This window comes from Battus philenor, unplaced genomic scaffold, assembly GCF_028537555.1.
Source record: "Battus philenor isolate CCGP_79_NKW_IND1 unplaced genomic scaffold, ilBatPhil1.0.hap1 SCAF_29, whole genome shotgun sequence".
Lineage (NCBI taxonomy): Eukaryota > Metazoa > Arthropoda > Insecta > Lepidoptera > Papilionidae > Battus > Battus philenor.
Window position 1 is genome coordinate 116,677 of NW_027181692.1, and position 16,706 is coordinate 133,382.

General features: G+C 36.7%; 2 protein-coding genes across 2 annotated transcripts; both read right to left on the bottom strand.

Annotated features, from left to right (window-relative positions):
* Positions 1-1,538: 1,538 nt before the first annotated feature.
* Positions 1,539-4,881, bottom strand: LOC137926354 (serine protease 44-like). The gene is made up of 3 exons (XM_068769957.1): positions 4,755-4,881; positions 3,575-3,703; positions 1,539-2,097 (listed from the first exon to the last, which is right to left on the bottom strand). The coding sequence occupies exons 1-3, from the start codon at positions 4,848-4,850 to the stop codon at positions 1,897-1,899; spliced, it is 426 nt and encodes a 141-aa protein (XP_068626058.1). The 5' UTR covers positions 4,851-4,881; the 3' UTR covers positions 1,539-1,896.
* A 958-nt stretch (positions 4,882-5,839) lies between these two features.
* LOC137926409 (venom prothrombin activator vestarin-D1-like) lies at positions 5,840-16,278 on the bottom strand. The gene is made up of 6 exons (XM_068770009.1): positions 16,182-16,278; positions 14,364-14,477; positions 13,152-13,308; positions 10,813-10,955; positions 8,179-8,297; positions 5,840-5,993 (listed from the first exon to the last, which is right to left on the bottom strand). Exons 1-6 carry the CDS (start codon positions 16,266-16,268, stop codon positions 5,840-5,842), a joined length of 774 nt encoding a protein of 257 aa, XP_068626110.1. The 5' UTR covers positions 16,269-16,278.
* Between the last annotated feature and the right edge of the window lie 428 nt (positions 16,279-16,706).

Here is a 16,706-nt window from a genome sequence, read left to right on the forward strand (position 1 = left end):
TGTGTTTAGCACTAATCGGTGTAACATTACTCCTGAGGATGCCCCCTGGAGGGGTGAAACAGGTGTTGAGTGATTTAACGGTGGTAGTTATGTTTCGCATTGTTTGTCGCATACACATTTATCAGCGGGCTGGCGGGCGGTGCACTTTGTTGCACGACTATCACTGCATGTGCGGAGGGGGCTAAATATTGATCCTTTACTTAAAGTTGTAATTTATATGTTTCCTCTTACATGCGATCACTTCTGTCTTTTTTTTTAAAGTTGATTGATTTCTGCACGACTACTGCTACATAGCGGAAGCTATATATTAGTCCTTTTCTTACTTATTGGGTCTCTGCTGCTGTCTGCTACAGCAATAAAAGCCTGTCGTCAAGTCGTGATCACTCTGTCTCCATTGATTCAGAATCATCATCTTTCAGCTGGTTACCGTCTATTGCCGATCGTTTATTAAAACGTAGTAAAAATCCTTTAATTTCAGAATGTTAACAATGTCGCGGACCCCTTATGAATTTTCCTTATAAAATAATAATCCATTTGCATCTTGATGACTGCAGTACTTTATTGCAATATTGCCACCGGTGACAAGAAGTATATATCTGAGTTAAATAAAAATACTTTTATTTCTTTTCTATTTATGACTTTTCGATATATTAATGATAGTCGTTGGTAAATATATATACAAGATCCAATTAACCAGGAGATATAAATCATACGTGCATTAGATACAGTATATGTCTAGATTTCTTTACTTATTTAAAAACATAAGGAACAAATTGAAATAAATATATGTGTAATATTTTTATTACAAATTAAAACATATGTGAAAGCTATTGTAAGATGTCTTGATAATACCAAAGTTTAATGAAACATACACTAACACATATAAACATTATAAACTGTATTTATTCGCAGCCAACTGTGGATCTTACAATTAACTTATATACATAGTTGATATAACACGTGTACATACAAAATTACTTGAAAAACATTATTTCATTTTTTTTCTTTAAGGATCTAGTGTTGGAAATCCTTTATAAGGCGGTTATACAATTCCAGTGGTGACTGGCAGCTAAATTTAAACATCTCCTAAAGACAGAAGTTTTATGTTTAGACATTGATATAATTCTTTTCCGAGAAAACTAGAAGTATAGTAGTATGTAGAAAAACGAACGAATTCTTATAGTGTTTGGTAATAAATGAAAAACCTTTAAACATGTGAACATGGCTCACTTGTCTGCAAAAAACCATTTACACCTATTTCCGATCATCCTGTACTTTTTTATTTGAATTGGATATGGATATAACTTGTTAGTATAAAATCTACAGGAACAGATAGTAAACAATAATCAATTTTAATATGAATGTTGTATAGTGTATTAACAACATTATGACATTACTTTTGCACCACCCATCACTAATTGACAGGAAATGAGCTCTATTCACACATTTGAACACTATTGTTTGACTATTGAACACTATTTACATTAATCTAACTAATAAAATTTTCATTTTACTTAGTAACATTAATTATCCTTTGGTTAATAATTTCAATGAAAGTTATTTTGATATGTTAATAATGTAAAAATCTTTGGTTCGATTTGATACAGGCACAATATCAATTTTTATTTACTTGCACTGATACTACCAGCGGTGGTCAAGATCGATGGTGAACCAAGTAAACAAATTATTAACTATAGTCTACTGGCGTTAAGAAAATGTAACCAGAATTCAGTTACGTCTGAAGGAACTTATGCCGGTGTGAACACGGCTTTCCAATTTACTGAGATCTAATTGAGGGGTAAGGGTTAAAATAATGACCTACTAGTTTCTTAACGCTAGTAGACTATATACCAAGCCATGGTCCATAGGACTAGATTACTGTGTTAATACAAAATCTTAAAGTAGTCCGATCTTTTTCTTCAGCTGTCTAGGCCATACTATAGAAACTATCCATTCCTGATACGGCAGGTATGAGACATTGGTGTAGGCTCCTGGAAGACCAACTCCACAACGCGGACCCCACGAGACAATCCCCAAAACCACATACACGTAGGGTTTCACACTCATTTCAGCCATTATAGGTCCACCGCTGTCGCCCTGAAATCATTACAAACTGTACACACGATAACTATAGTGCTTTCGCGTTAAAAATGTGACTTACGTTAAAAACCATGAACCGCGTTAAAAATTCTGACTCGCGTTGTAGTAATTCCCTAGACTATTAGGTATTCTCACACGACTGCGTGGTAATTCCTGACCGGGAGATACCGCGGTCTACCCCGTATAGCTCAGAAGGCGATCACCGGGGGGTTTTAGTGGGAAGGAATCCCACATACCCATGTCCACATCCCAGAGGCGGGGTATCTTGAACGTACGGAGGATTTTCCACCCGAAACCAAAAAAAAGGTATTCTCAGGCGTAGACTAAAGATGCGTCCGATTCATAAAAAAATGTTTTGTTTTACACGAGGAAATACTTTTTAGTACCCATCCTTGCGCGGACAAGGACGTGGTATACCTCCACGATGTTCCTACTTCTTAATACATCATGCACTCGGAACCAAGCTCGCTTTGTTTCTAGTCTTTTTCACCAAATACACCTAATTTTCCTATCACAATCACCAAGTACAAGTGGTGGGTGAGCCTATCCCTACAGGTCTGGTTTTTGGCTTCGTCACCAACCATATTTCGGTAGTGAAGGATTATTATCAAACGCAGCTCCGCCGCCGCATGCGAGCTTGCGCAGACAGGGAGAGTAGACAGAGCTGTATATCGCAATTCTAGCAGTCCTTTTCTTCCAAGGATATACCTCCCCTGCGGAAGCAGAGACAGAAGTTCCTACCTTTACTCTCCAACCAACCTGCTCGCCTCTCAGAAGACTCAACGAGCACACTTAGTGTGACAACACATTAATTAAAAAATACTGGTCCGACGAATTCCTCACAAATTTAGCGAACGAAAATAACTGACAGACCAATGGATTGGAAAGCTTTTTTTTTATTTATTTTTTATGTTAGAGGAAAACGTTGTAATATTTAAAAGTTTTCCTCTAACATAGTCAGAACCTTTTATTTCTAAATTACAATTTCTAGAGGGGGGGGGGAGGGGAATCCCCAAATGGACGCCTGGTAATGGAGGGCCCAGGCAGTGTCAGACTTTTACTGACTAAAACCCCCCACCGTCGGCTCTGTTACAATTAAATTTCTAATTATTTTGCTTATTTTCTAATATTCCTATAGTATTAACTCTTATTTATATTATACTTATTATTTTCTTAACCTTTTTACATGTCTTTATTAATCTATACTTACATGTGAATTCTAACGTTTAATACTATTTCTTATCTGTATGGATTGGAAAGTTTAATGGTGGTAGGTAAGCCACATAGATCGAAGAGTGAACGGCTACCAGGACTTTAACGTTCTGAAGAGGAGACCACGGAACGGCAAGACCATCTTAAGGTGATGTGCACATGCAGGTCAGGTGACAAAGGCCTGTGCCAAGTGGACCCTGCTGTTAAAATGACGAGAATTGTTCGGAATGTGTAACTAAAGTTTCAGTACATCTGATCTTACCTCGCACGAATCGGGCGTGCGTTTAAAACCAGCTCCGCTGGCGCAGAACATCGTGCTTCTATCCCACTTGAAATCCTTCCTGTGCAGATGTTTCTCACACTCTGAATGCGGCTGTTCATTTATTAATGCCTGGAATACGGAAATCACATTAAGTTTGTTAACTATGCCTGTGGTGATAGTACCAAATAGAAATTACATGGTCATTAACAAATATTTAAATGTTCCACACAAATCAGATCGCCCGGTACAAAGGATGAATTCCACGAACGAGACGATCGGGGCTGACGGCGCGCATCTAAAATGTACAGGTGAAGTAATTAAGGGAATAATGTTATATGGGAGCATTTGTGCCTTCCTATCTTTACTGCAACTTCTACTGCAGTTTGCTGGCGGTGTGATAAAGACTTCAGACTACAATAGAGGCTTTTCTTTCTGGTGTCACCACCTCGAGGAAGGCGAAAAGTTTTATGTCAGACGTTTCGAGATAACGAAGCTATACTCGGCACGTTACCATGGGTTGAAGTAGATAGAGATAAAATTCATTTAAACAACATTGGAACTTTTATTCATAGTCCACTAATAATTTATTATTTTTTTTCAACCAAATTTTCGAGTCTAGTCTGCTTCGCAAGGTGTTAAAGATGTGTAGAAGAAGCAGGAAGTAGCTCCAAAGCAAAGAAGAAGCAGGAGGAAATTCCTCATCAACCGTTACAGTTCGGTAAGTACTAGGGGAGGGGGTCGCAGAGTTACGGTTCGAGTTCGCGTCGATATGAAATTGTACGACAATAATGAGTATATACTTAGTTATTTTGGTGTCGTGAATAAATAAATTTTAATACAATATGATTTATCTCTCTTTAAGGTTTAATATTCATAAACTTCAGAGATTTTATTACACATATAACACCACTAGATATACACTATATATTTTTAACATACATATATAGAAGATGAACGAAAGTGACCGGCATAGTTTAGTGGATATACAAGTGGGTGTGCCAGTAGAAATGCTCGCTGGAGCTTTGATTCTGGAGTAGATCGTCCACCGTGAAGCAGCACGGGAGGTCCGCTTATAATGTAGACAGTAGAACTACCAACTGGTCCTATAGGATATCTATTTAGGAGACCTAAATCAAGGTACCATGTCCCGAAAAAAACATGAACACTGTGTACTAAATACCTTGAGTAATATTTCTGTATCTGCATGCTTGTCGTTGATATAGCCCCACCCGGCGATGATCCTCTTGTTGTCATTCAGCTGAAGGCCCGGCACCATGATGCACGCTGGCTGGATGAAATCCGAGAAAGTCACCCTGCAAACAATCAGAGATTTTTGAAGTCAAACACAGCTGTGTGAGGTGTATCTCATTGCTGTTCCATGTTCAAAATTTCATAATATTATCTAATATATAGATATTATTATATATATATAAAATTCTCGTGACACGGTGTGCGTGATTGAAATCATCCGAAACGGCTCGACCGATTTTCGTGAATCTCCGCGCGCACATTAGCCAGACTGGACAATCGGACATCTATTTTTCATGACAACATCTATTCTCCCTAAATGTTAAGGGTGGTCCACCCCTACATTTTTTTTATTTTTTAGACAAAATTTTTTGTTTTCATTTTTTATGATATAGCATATAAAATACATACAACTCTAAATTTCCACCCGTTCTACAATCAACCCTTATTTTTTATTTGTTAATTAAAAACTTTAATTTTAATTGTCAGCCATATGTTGACATATGTTGCACATTGCATGCGATGCGCCGCTGATGATGATGTATTGTAATGCCTGCAGCCAAAATCTAAGAAAAATTTCGACTTAAACTTGTATATAGGTTAGGTTAGGTTAGGCTACGCGACTCTGAGGCGGATGATGGTTCGACGTGGTCTCGAACCATCGTGATAGCACCACGAGGGTTTCGGGGGTAGCGTATCCACGCATACCCCGGGACGGGCTATCGAAAAATAGCACGGCGCAAGGGAAGACCGCGTGGCGATCCCTGACCGGGAGATACCGCGGTCCCCCGTCTAGCGCAGAGGGCGACCACCGGGGGGGGGGGGGGTTAGTGGGTAAGAATCCCACATACCCCTGTCCTTCCCCCAGAGGCAGGGCATCTTGAATACCAGATTTCCCCAACCGAAAAAAAGGCTTGTATATTTGGTTTTAAACTTGTATATAGGTTAGGATTAGAAAAAAAATCATGTGCCATGAGCGGTGTATGTAGCGGTGGTATTGATAAAAAGTATACAATCTTACTTTTTGAACAACTGAACTAGTCCTATGTCGTTCATCTTCGTCCTGTCGCTGTGTGAAGGATGACGATATATTTTAACTATAACATTCAGTTCTCCTGTTTTGACGTCTGTCTTGTTGTTGGTGCCCATTAGTGCGAATTGTACGTGCCCACTGGAACAGAAAAAAATCACATTAGTTCCTTGCAATAAACACATATTTTCTTTATAATTATCATATTTTATTATACTGTTTATTGCACTGTTTTTGGTACTACTTTATTTATTTTATATCTTTACTAGCTGTTCCCGCAAACGTTGTTTTGCAAAAAAAAATGGATATTTTAATTTACAAATAAAAAATAAGGGTTGATCGTAGAGGGGTGAAAATTTATGGTTGTATGTATTCTTGTATGCTGTATCATAAAAAAAAAACAAAAAATTTCGTTAAAAAAATAAAAAATTTTTTTTAAGTGTGAACAACCTTTATCACTTAGGGGTATAGAAAATAGATAGTAGCCGATTCTCAGACCTACTGAATACGCATATTAAATTTGGTAAAAATCAGTCTAGCCGTTTCAGAGGAGTTCAAGTTTCATCGCGACACGACAATTTTATATATTAGATTTTAGTGTTTGCTTTAATTTTTTATTTATATTCAAGTCTACTTGAATCTATTATTGTTTTTTATTTTTACCTATTGCATTTATCACCACCTTCCTGCAGTAGCTGAGGAAGCATTCTCTCTCCCCTTCGTCTTGCATGATTGCCGGAATATTCCTTTCCTCTATATTTTTGTTCATCCGGCATTCGGATTCTGCGCACAGTCTTCCTAACGCCGGACAGTGGGCCACAAGATGGACCACGGTCTGGTCCACGCCCGATTCACAGAAGCACGAGGGGACCCCTTGAGCTTGAACTTATGGAGGTACTCAGAGAACCCCCCGTGACCCGTGAAGAGCTGGACCAAGACCGCATCCATCTCGACACTGCGAAGCATGTGGTAGTACCGTACTGTAGACCGTGCGTAGTTACAGATCGTTTCCGTTCAAATTTCGTTTTCGTTCAACATTTTTTTACACGACTTTGTAAACGTGTTGAACTTGATTTTGTGACTTGTTTACACATAGTTAAATTTAATTCCAAAACAGCAACTGTTAAGTTTTTGTTCAGCTCTTAGCAGATTATTATTCCCTCTAGGCAGTAACTTACAACTAGACACAACTTGTATAGAGATATTTTGTCAATCATTATCATCTGTGGCGTGCATATCGCGCGCATATTCAACAACGCGTTGCCTAGCAACGAGCTCTTACCCACGTGACCGTCGATCGCATCGCGGCGGCGGCGGCAATGAAACGGATAAATGACAGATGGCGCCACAGTAGACGCAACAAAAGTCTGCATTGCGCTGTTGAGAGTCTCCGCGCTCATTATAAGTGCGAGTGAGGTGTGACAAGAAGCTACAGTACTACGACCACTCCTATACATCAATTTAGCCATAGGATGTCCACAGCTGGGCACAGACCTCCCTTGAATATCAGCGAGGACGTACACTACGCTAGTTCGTGGTCTTAACTCCAGAACTTATTTAATAGAAATTAAAAAGAATAATTGTGCGTATTTTATTTTTCAAAAATTATATCGTCTATTTAAACGACATAATTTTCAGCATTTGTTGATCATAGTGTCGAGCAGATTGTTATTCAGGCACTGAAATGTTAACTGGGTTCGTTTCGTAATCTTTACCCTTCAGATATCAACGCGAAATAAGTCTACATGCAGAATTAAAAGAACTAGGAAGAAACAATAAAAACCCAAAATTATGTTAGGTAAATAAAATAAAAACTGGAAACTGACAAATTGTGATTATCCGTATCAAGTATACCTATTAAACAAGAATGTAAAATAGCACAAAATAAATATAAATGTAACATAACCGGGATCTTTGATATTAGAGGAACTAGGCGAAGGAAGAAGAAAGATAGATCAACAAAAAGAATGATAGAAAGTAACAGAAATAAAAAGAAAAGTAATTGAGAACAAATTTTAAAAAATATCAAACCCTGTCTTACAACAAGACAGGGAGTACAACTCTGAAGAAGATATTTTATCAGAAATGAGGAACGATGGTGACGGAGGTGGCTTGAAAAATAGCTTGTCTAAAATGGCGGCAGGCGGTGCAGGTTCTTCGTGCAACTGATGGCCATTGGGATTGAAAGATTCTTGAGTGGCGCATTCCTTATCTTGGTGAACCGTACTTAATGTGACCAGAAGTCGTTGGATGATAGAACAAGTCCAGACATTTGCGCCTTGCTGTGGGCGTCTATCAGATGATGTGAGGTGACTCCAATACTCACTGGTCTCTGTGGTACAGCGCGTGGGCCGCGGTCAGGATGAAGTATTCGCTTATGAGAGTCCCGCCGCCGTACCAGGCGATCTCGTCCTCTTTGCTTTTGTTTATCGAGCCTAGAATAGCCTGGAACAGACAATATATATATTTAATAGTGAATGTATATCACATTTGTCAAAAAGGGATTACTTTGAAAACCCTATATTTCACAGGACAATAATTTCCGCTAATATAAAATCTGCAAGGACCTGTCAAGTTTCATTACTCCGAGACTTCTTTTTAAACGGTTTTATTTAGTTCGACCCGTAAGGAATTTATTTGGATCAAAATTAGAAAATTAAATTTAAGCACCTTCCCGTTGTCAGATTGATCTGAAATTTGGTACACACATTTAATTTAGATGACAATACAATATAATAAAATCAATAACATTATAAATTTAAGATGGCCGCCGATACAAAATGGCGGATTACGTATTTTTCCTTAACCCCCTCAATATGGGTATGAAATGAAAGGGCTACACTAGTAAAACATAATGATTATGTCAAAATTTGAAATTCAAGATGGACGCCGTTCCAATATGGCGGACTAGGTAAATATTTTTCCACAGCCACCACAATATGGGTATCAAATAAAACCGTTTAAAAACCGTTTAACTTAAAAGTTTTTTAAATGTATTTATTTAAAAATGTTATACGAAAATCTATTTCTATTGTTTAAATTATCTAACAGTCGATATGTGGACTCGGTGAGTCCGAGCTGGTGCTCTGGTGAGCAGCGACTCCTCGCAGCCTGACCCTGAACTGACGCCATGACCATCCGATGTCCCGCACGTGTTGAGTTTCTTGGAAGGACGTCGAATGTTTACATAGTTCAGCGGACAGCTTATTCGGCAAAGTAAAGTCTAGGAAATAGATATTATTTCTTACTTAGCTTAAATATTAATCTGCAATAAGCCGTCAGCTGTGCTTATAACTAGACAGTAAACATTAATTAGTTTTAATATGTTGAAATACAATTTTCGTAAACGCTTTTCCTCACTGTATTATCATATTTTATATGTAAACCAGAGTTTAAATATATTAAATTACCATTTAAAACTTCTTCTATTTTATTTATAATTCGTTAATGTGAAATTTATGGGTAACATATTCAATTTAGTTAAAATTACGTAGGAAAATGATACGGCGAACGACAGGCATTATTTTCAATATGGCCGATGTTAATAAAAAATAAATTATAATACGAAGAATCCCATGATTTCTGTACTAAATATAGGATATTTGTATATAAGTGTATATATATAAATATATATATCTAATATATAAAATTCTCGTGTCACGGTGTTCGAACTTGAACTCCTCCGAAACGGCTTGACCGACTTTTACCAAATTTTATATGCGTTTTCAGTATGTCTGAGAATCGGCTACTATCTATTTTTCATACCCCTAAGTGATAAGGGTAGTCCACCCCTAAATTATTTTATTTTTTTAGACAATTTTTGGTTTTGGTTTTTGTTTTATTATGATACAGCATACAAAAATACATACAAACCTAAATTTTCACTCCTCTACGATCAACCCTTATCTTACATTTGTTAATTAAATTTTTTTTTTGCAAAACAACGTTTGCGGGATCAGCTAGTATATATATATATATATTACCTTTTTCTCACTATATTATCATTACGATCATTATTATATGTAAAGAAGTATTTAAATATACTAAAGTATCTATCATTTCGTTATTTTTTAATTTATAAACCTATCGATTTTTGGATATCGTATTTCCCCAAAGATATCTATGGGGAAATATACCGTAATCGCCACCGGCAGGCGGGTTGGCGATCGCAGTGTGGTATTATGGTACGCAGAGGATGCTGCTGCCCAACCCCTGGAAACTTTTGAGCAATGGCAATCCTATGTATGAATGCACAAAATGTGAATTATATAAGGCTGTATATAAGTGAATCTGAATCAAAAGGCTTCGTCCTGTACTACTGTGCTATCACTTCCATTGCAGGGACAGACTGCAGACCAGAGTTCCCCAAACTTTTTTGTGTCGTAGACCCCTTGCCATGTTTTCCGTGTTGGGTAGACCCCTACTTACCTGATATTGATTTCCTGTAAATTTCTAACTGCAGTGAAGTTTAGTGTTAAAAACTTAAAGTAAAAACACATGTTAATTTATACATTTATTAATTGAATTTAAATTAAAACTACTCAAAATAAAATTTTGTATCTGATATGTAAAATATACGTAACATTAAATAAAAACGAGATTGCGACTCTCAGGTTTTTACAAGTTCAAAATGTATTGCGACCACAAAGCGAATACCAACATCCTACAACTTACACAATTTTAAAAATATACATAATAATTTTTTTACTTCATAGGTACTTTTATGAATAATGTAAATGTTTTGATATTATAAGATAGTATGATGTAAGTAAATAGGTACTATCAGTGTATGTGTTGAGATCCACTATTGTAAATCCCCATTTTCATTTCATGGACCTCCAAATTTTTTTTTGCTGACGTAGACCCCTTGCAGGTTGTCATAGACCCCTAGGGGTCGATATAGACCACTTTGGGAATCACTGCTGTAGACAATAATATATACATATATTTAACAGCTTACCATGTGAGGGAATTCCATAGGTGCCGCTGGATCTCCTCCTGCAATCTTCGGCGAAGGTCGAAACTTGTGGTTGATCCTGCGCACGTGTCCGGAGTGAACATCCTCTATGCACTTGCTCGACGCTCTGGAGAAGGTGTAGCACGCTAGCAATGAAATATAGAGATCAGATCATTGGATATTTGCATTAGACCAGCTACTAGCTGATGATAATATACTACTTCATCATTTTACATATGATACATACTCTGTATAAATGAAAGTATTTAATGGAATCAGGCGTTGACTTGCGGAAGTCTATCCTAAGTAAGAAAAGGACCAATATTTAGTCACCTCGCACATGCAGTGGTAGTCGTGCAACAAAGTGCACCGCCCGTCAGCCCGCTGATAAATGCGCATGCGGCAAACAATGCTAATTACACTACCGCCACCGTTAAATCACTCAACACGTGTTTCACCCCTCCACGGGGCATCCTCAGGAGATGTTACCCAGTATAACGGTGCACTTCATTGCACGACTACACAGAGTCTATGTTTGGCACTAATCGGTGTAACATAACTTTTTTTAACATAACCTTTTCTTTCTTAAATGAAAGTAGAAAAAATGTGTTCACTTTAAATAATACAATAATGTGATTAAACTTCTATCTCTTGCTCCAAGATCAAAGTCATATTTATAATAATAGCAATTCAAAATAAATATCATAACACTGCAATATTTGAAAACGAAGGTGTTTTACGACATAACTAATGGACCTGAGGCGTGGTCTTACAGCGGGCATCGTGTGACTCAAGGTCTATGATCGTACGCTCGACGCGAGGTCGAATCATAAACGAGGAGTTCCGGAGAAGAAACCATGTCACTGCTGCAGCTCGAACTGCTGGTCTAAAGCTGTATCTTATAAGGCACATCGTACTGCCGTTGGGACGGAAAGGTAAACCGATGCCATAGTTATGTTGATCTACTGTAACCAGGGCTGCCATTACAATGGTACGAACCCATTGGTATGCCGCGGCATCAGGTCAGTTCCAACCCCCAGATCCTGTAGATCCAGGCAATTGTCCAACTATGCCTTTAAATACAAATTCGACTTTACCAACTGACAGTTTTTGATGGTAAGTTTATTTTGGTACGATCATTCCCACTGCTGTTAGGGGCGAAAGGTTTTTATTTGGCGATCTTCAGCCATTAGACGTGTAAGTGGATGACATAGTCCAGGTCTTACGTGATGTTGCTGGAAACTGGCAGCTCAAGAACAGTCATCGTGGTGATGTTTGAGGGAATCCCTTACCTTGGATTGGACTTATATTAAGATGATGAAGTATTTTTTTTATGGCCCCTATTATTGGAGGCCTCTTGTACCCCTAATTAGTTGGGATCAGGGTCTTTGTTTACAATTAAGTTTTTCAGATGTTTCATCTTTATTCTTCACTCATTGTCATTCTTCTCAATTTTGTTTTATTCTCACCTTATTTCCGTCACAATATTTTTTATTTTGTTCTTTCATTCCTTCTTGCTTTCATCGCCTTCCTTCCAACATCTTATTACTCTTAGGTGGCTAGGTACATTTTTTTATTGTTTATTTTATTATTGACTTATTCTATTTTTTTATAACAGTTTTCTTTGGGTTGTGCTTTCTTAATACATTATTACACTCTTCTTATTCTATTTTTAGTCTATTTTTTATATTATTAATTGACTAGTTATTTTATGTGCAGTTCATTAGGTACCTACTTATCTATACTGTTTTGTTTCTATTAACAGTGTCACTCACCTCCCTGCGAGCAAACGATAGAAATTATGGGCGAAGGTTGTCGTCGCCCATCATTAAGGCGATGCTCTCTAAATCTAAATGATGAAGTTTATTTTTTATGACCCCCATTAATGGGGGCTTCTCGTACCCCTATCTTGTGGTGGGACAGGGTCTTTTTGGGCAATTTATTTTTTTCACTTAGTTTTTTTTTATTTCCGTTCTCTGCTTCCATTCTTCACATGATCTTTCATTCCATTCTTTTATACCACATTTCTTCTTTCTTACCCTTTTGCTCTGTTCGTCTATCATTCTTTCCTTTTTCTTTTTACATTTTTTGATTTATATTTTTATTTTAATTTTTTTTTCACACATTATTACTTATTCTATAATTACTTCTATCACAGTTTTGTTTATATTTACGTTTTTAATCTATTTATTTTTTTATACTCTGTTTGTTTTATTTCTTTCTATCGCCCTTTTGGCGATCTCTTTACAAAGGGATATGAACGCCTGTTTGTCATCGCCGCCTATCAGGGAGGCGATGATGAAGTTATATTCTAATCCTTGAACGTAACACATAGAACTCACCGTCTAAGATGACAGACACGGGCGGCGGCAGATTGGAGTCATTTTGTAATTTAGGTTTAACAAGTTTCGGACATTCGGGCGGCTCCGTTATTTTCAAAGTGGTGTAGTCGCTGTAAGTGCGGCATTGCATCGGGTATGTTTCATTGAACCAACATTCCTGAAACAATTATCCAATGACCATTAATACTTTGTCTTGCCATATATATGTACGTAACAAATAAAAACTACATTTATATTGTACCTAAAATATATTACTATTACAGTGTTAGTTTAATGCGTTGATATAAAAAAACATTAAAAATATACAAAGCCTTTTGGTCTCCTTTAGCTGTATTAGTCATTTAAACGAACCAAATTTCATCACCATAGTTCCAGCCGTACCTGATTTCCTATAGATGGTTCTATAAGTTGGAAGAGGCTTTGTCCAGCGATTTCATTGAATGTTTTTCAATCATTTACACGCACTTTTGAATCTTCGATGATTTGTAACATTACAAGCAGCAAGCTGCCGCCGGCTAGCGCTGCTCTAACAGACGGACAGAAACTCAATAGTTGCTTTATTAAATTAAATTTAATAATAAAACAAAGTTCCATACATTTCGATCAAATATAAACTTTTGAATGCTATAATAAGATTTATTTAATAATATAGTTTTGATTTTAGATATAAAACTAAGAAACTGAAGCTCTGAGATATCTCGTGGAACGTTTTTATATATGTGTACACTCAGCCCCGCGAAAGGTTTCTTAAGTAAGACATAACTTACGCGTTACGAGTTTATTTTTATTCCTTATATTTATCACGTGTCTGTCTGTGTATAATATGTTATTAAATATGTATACAGAAGCAACTATTAAAGGACAATCTTTTTTAAAAAACGTATCTAAATTAAATAAAAATATGACTAAGAAAGGGGCTAATATATAGCTACTTCTGCTATGCAGCAGTAGTCGTGCAATAAAGTGCACCGCCCGCCAACCCGCTGATAAATGCGCATGCGGTAAACAATGCGAAACAACTACCGCCGTTAATTCACTCAACACGTATTTCACCCCTCCGCGGGGCATCCTCAGGAGATGTTACCCAGTGTAACGGTGCACTTCATTGCACGACTACTGCTACATAGCGGAAGTAGTTATATATTAGTCCCTTTCTTAGTTAGGATGAACTTCTGCGAGGTAACGCCTGAATCGATTAAAACTGAAACTCACCTTGTCCTTGGACCTGTACACCCCTCGCGCCGCGGTCTCAACGTAGAGCGTGTTATTCGGCTCCGTTTTTGGACAACAGACGAACCTCTCTTCGTTGTCGTCGAAGAAGCAGTCCTGGACAGATTAAAAAAGACTTTCGATGTTTACAACGGGCTCTTAGATAAAGGCACCATTGAAACGTCGTAATTTAAGATTGATGGAAGCAGATATTTTATTTATTATGTCGTTGTTTTTTTCGTCGCGTACATACATACCTTAGTGTCAGTGACCTTATATCTATGGGTATATACAGCTATATTTCATTATAACTATATTATTTACTGCAAAACATAGGCCTCCTAGAAAGAGGCTATATTTTAGAGCTGCCGTGCTATAAGATTATTAGAGTGACGCTCGGATCTTAAATTTACAACAAAATTCCTTTGTCAAGCTCTAAATGTAATAAGTAAGAAAAGGACCAATATTTAGTCACTTGATAAATGCGTATGTAGCAAACAATGCGAATCACACAACCGCCACCGCCAAATCTCTCAACACGTGTTTCACCTCTCCACGGGGCATCTTCAGGAGTTATGTTACACCGATTAGTGCCTAGATTAGTAATCGGTGTAACATGGCTCCTAAGGATACCTCCATTTGTCGGTAGTTTATCAGCGGACTGGCGGGCGGTGCACTTTGTTGCACGACTACCACTGCATGTGCGGAAGTGGCTAAATATTGGTCCTTTTTCTTACTCAGGGTGGACTTCCGCGAGGTAACGCCTATCTCCATTAAAAACTAAACATAATAAATCGTACTAGTGTTAGTGATTTTACGTGGCAATAAATTTCTCTAACGACTTCACAAAGAAAACTCGACTTTTTTTTTCTTTGATAAATACACAATCGTTCTAACAGGGGTTTCCCCAGAATTACTTTATGTTGGTGGACAAATACATCTATGGAAAAATATCTTGTATGGTTGGCTGTGGCAGTGTTGTATTATGTTACACAAAAGACATCGCTGTCTACCTTCTGTAAACTTGTTTGTGAATTGTCAATCCTTTATAATTAATGCACAAAGTGTGAATTATATTACTTAAATAAAAATATTTTGAATTAGAATTTGAATTTCATAACTTTGAAAAGGTTATTAAATAAATTTAATGCTATACCATTATGTAAGAGTCTATTTTATATTGTATTTACTTTTTAAATGTCGGCCATATTGAAAATAATTGTCAATGTCATTCGCCGCGCCATTTTCTCTTCTTTCATTACATTCACGTTTAAATAACATATATGAAATTAAAAGTATTATAAATGTAATGAAAATTATAAAAATCTTTGTATTTATTTACTTAGTTTAATATTATTGTAATGTACTTAATTATAAATAATATATATTTTGTAATAAACATTTTCAAACGCGTAAAATCTAAATGTCAACTTTTATACGCGCGTGTAAAGGCAATGAATAGCAATACTATAATATCAAAATTTATCTGTGGTACAAACTATGATTTAAGAATGAAGATGAGGGCATAAAAGTGATGAATGGTGATGAAAGAGTTCAAAAGATAAAGAAAGTACGTAATAATGTATTAATAATAGAAAGATAATAATAAATTAAAATTTTAACCTAAAAACAATTATTTAACATACTATGTAATGTGGCAAGGACGAGAGCCATTTAAAAAGAAACTATATGGCCCAGCGTATTGGCAGGTTGATATGAAGAAGCCCGGCAAGGGTCGTGGCCTTATTGAAAGTCTATTCAGGTCTTTGTCCAGCGTTGGGCGGTCTACTGAAATGATGGAAAATTATTGAATCGTCTCACGGTGGGTTTTATTTGGCTTCGCATTATCTTCTCGGCATACGGACACTGTTTTATATTTGTACAGACGCCTTTACCTCCGGACTCCATGTCGCAGTCATCACCTGGAAATCAAATGTTATATCTTATATATATATATATATATATATATAAACTCTTGAATAGTCTGCAAAAGACTTCAAATGGATGATTGTATAGCTTATTTCTCAAAGGCTGTGTGGGTCTTTTTTATCTGTGTCAGGCTGTATATTTTTTTCAGCATCAGTAGATACCTCATCCTTTGTCATCTTGTATTTGTATATCCTGGCGTTTATAGGCACCGGCAAATGCGAAAAAGACGCGAGTAAAAGTGAAGCAAATACAAAGGGTCTTTATTTAGATAAAATTTGTTTTTATTTCCACGCACAAAAAAATATTAAGAGCTTTTATATCTATCTGCAATCAACCTGTATAAAGATTTCACTGTGAAATGTTGATTTTTATGTTAAAATTCGACAAACCAATAACTTCAGTCAATTACAAATTTGT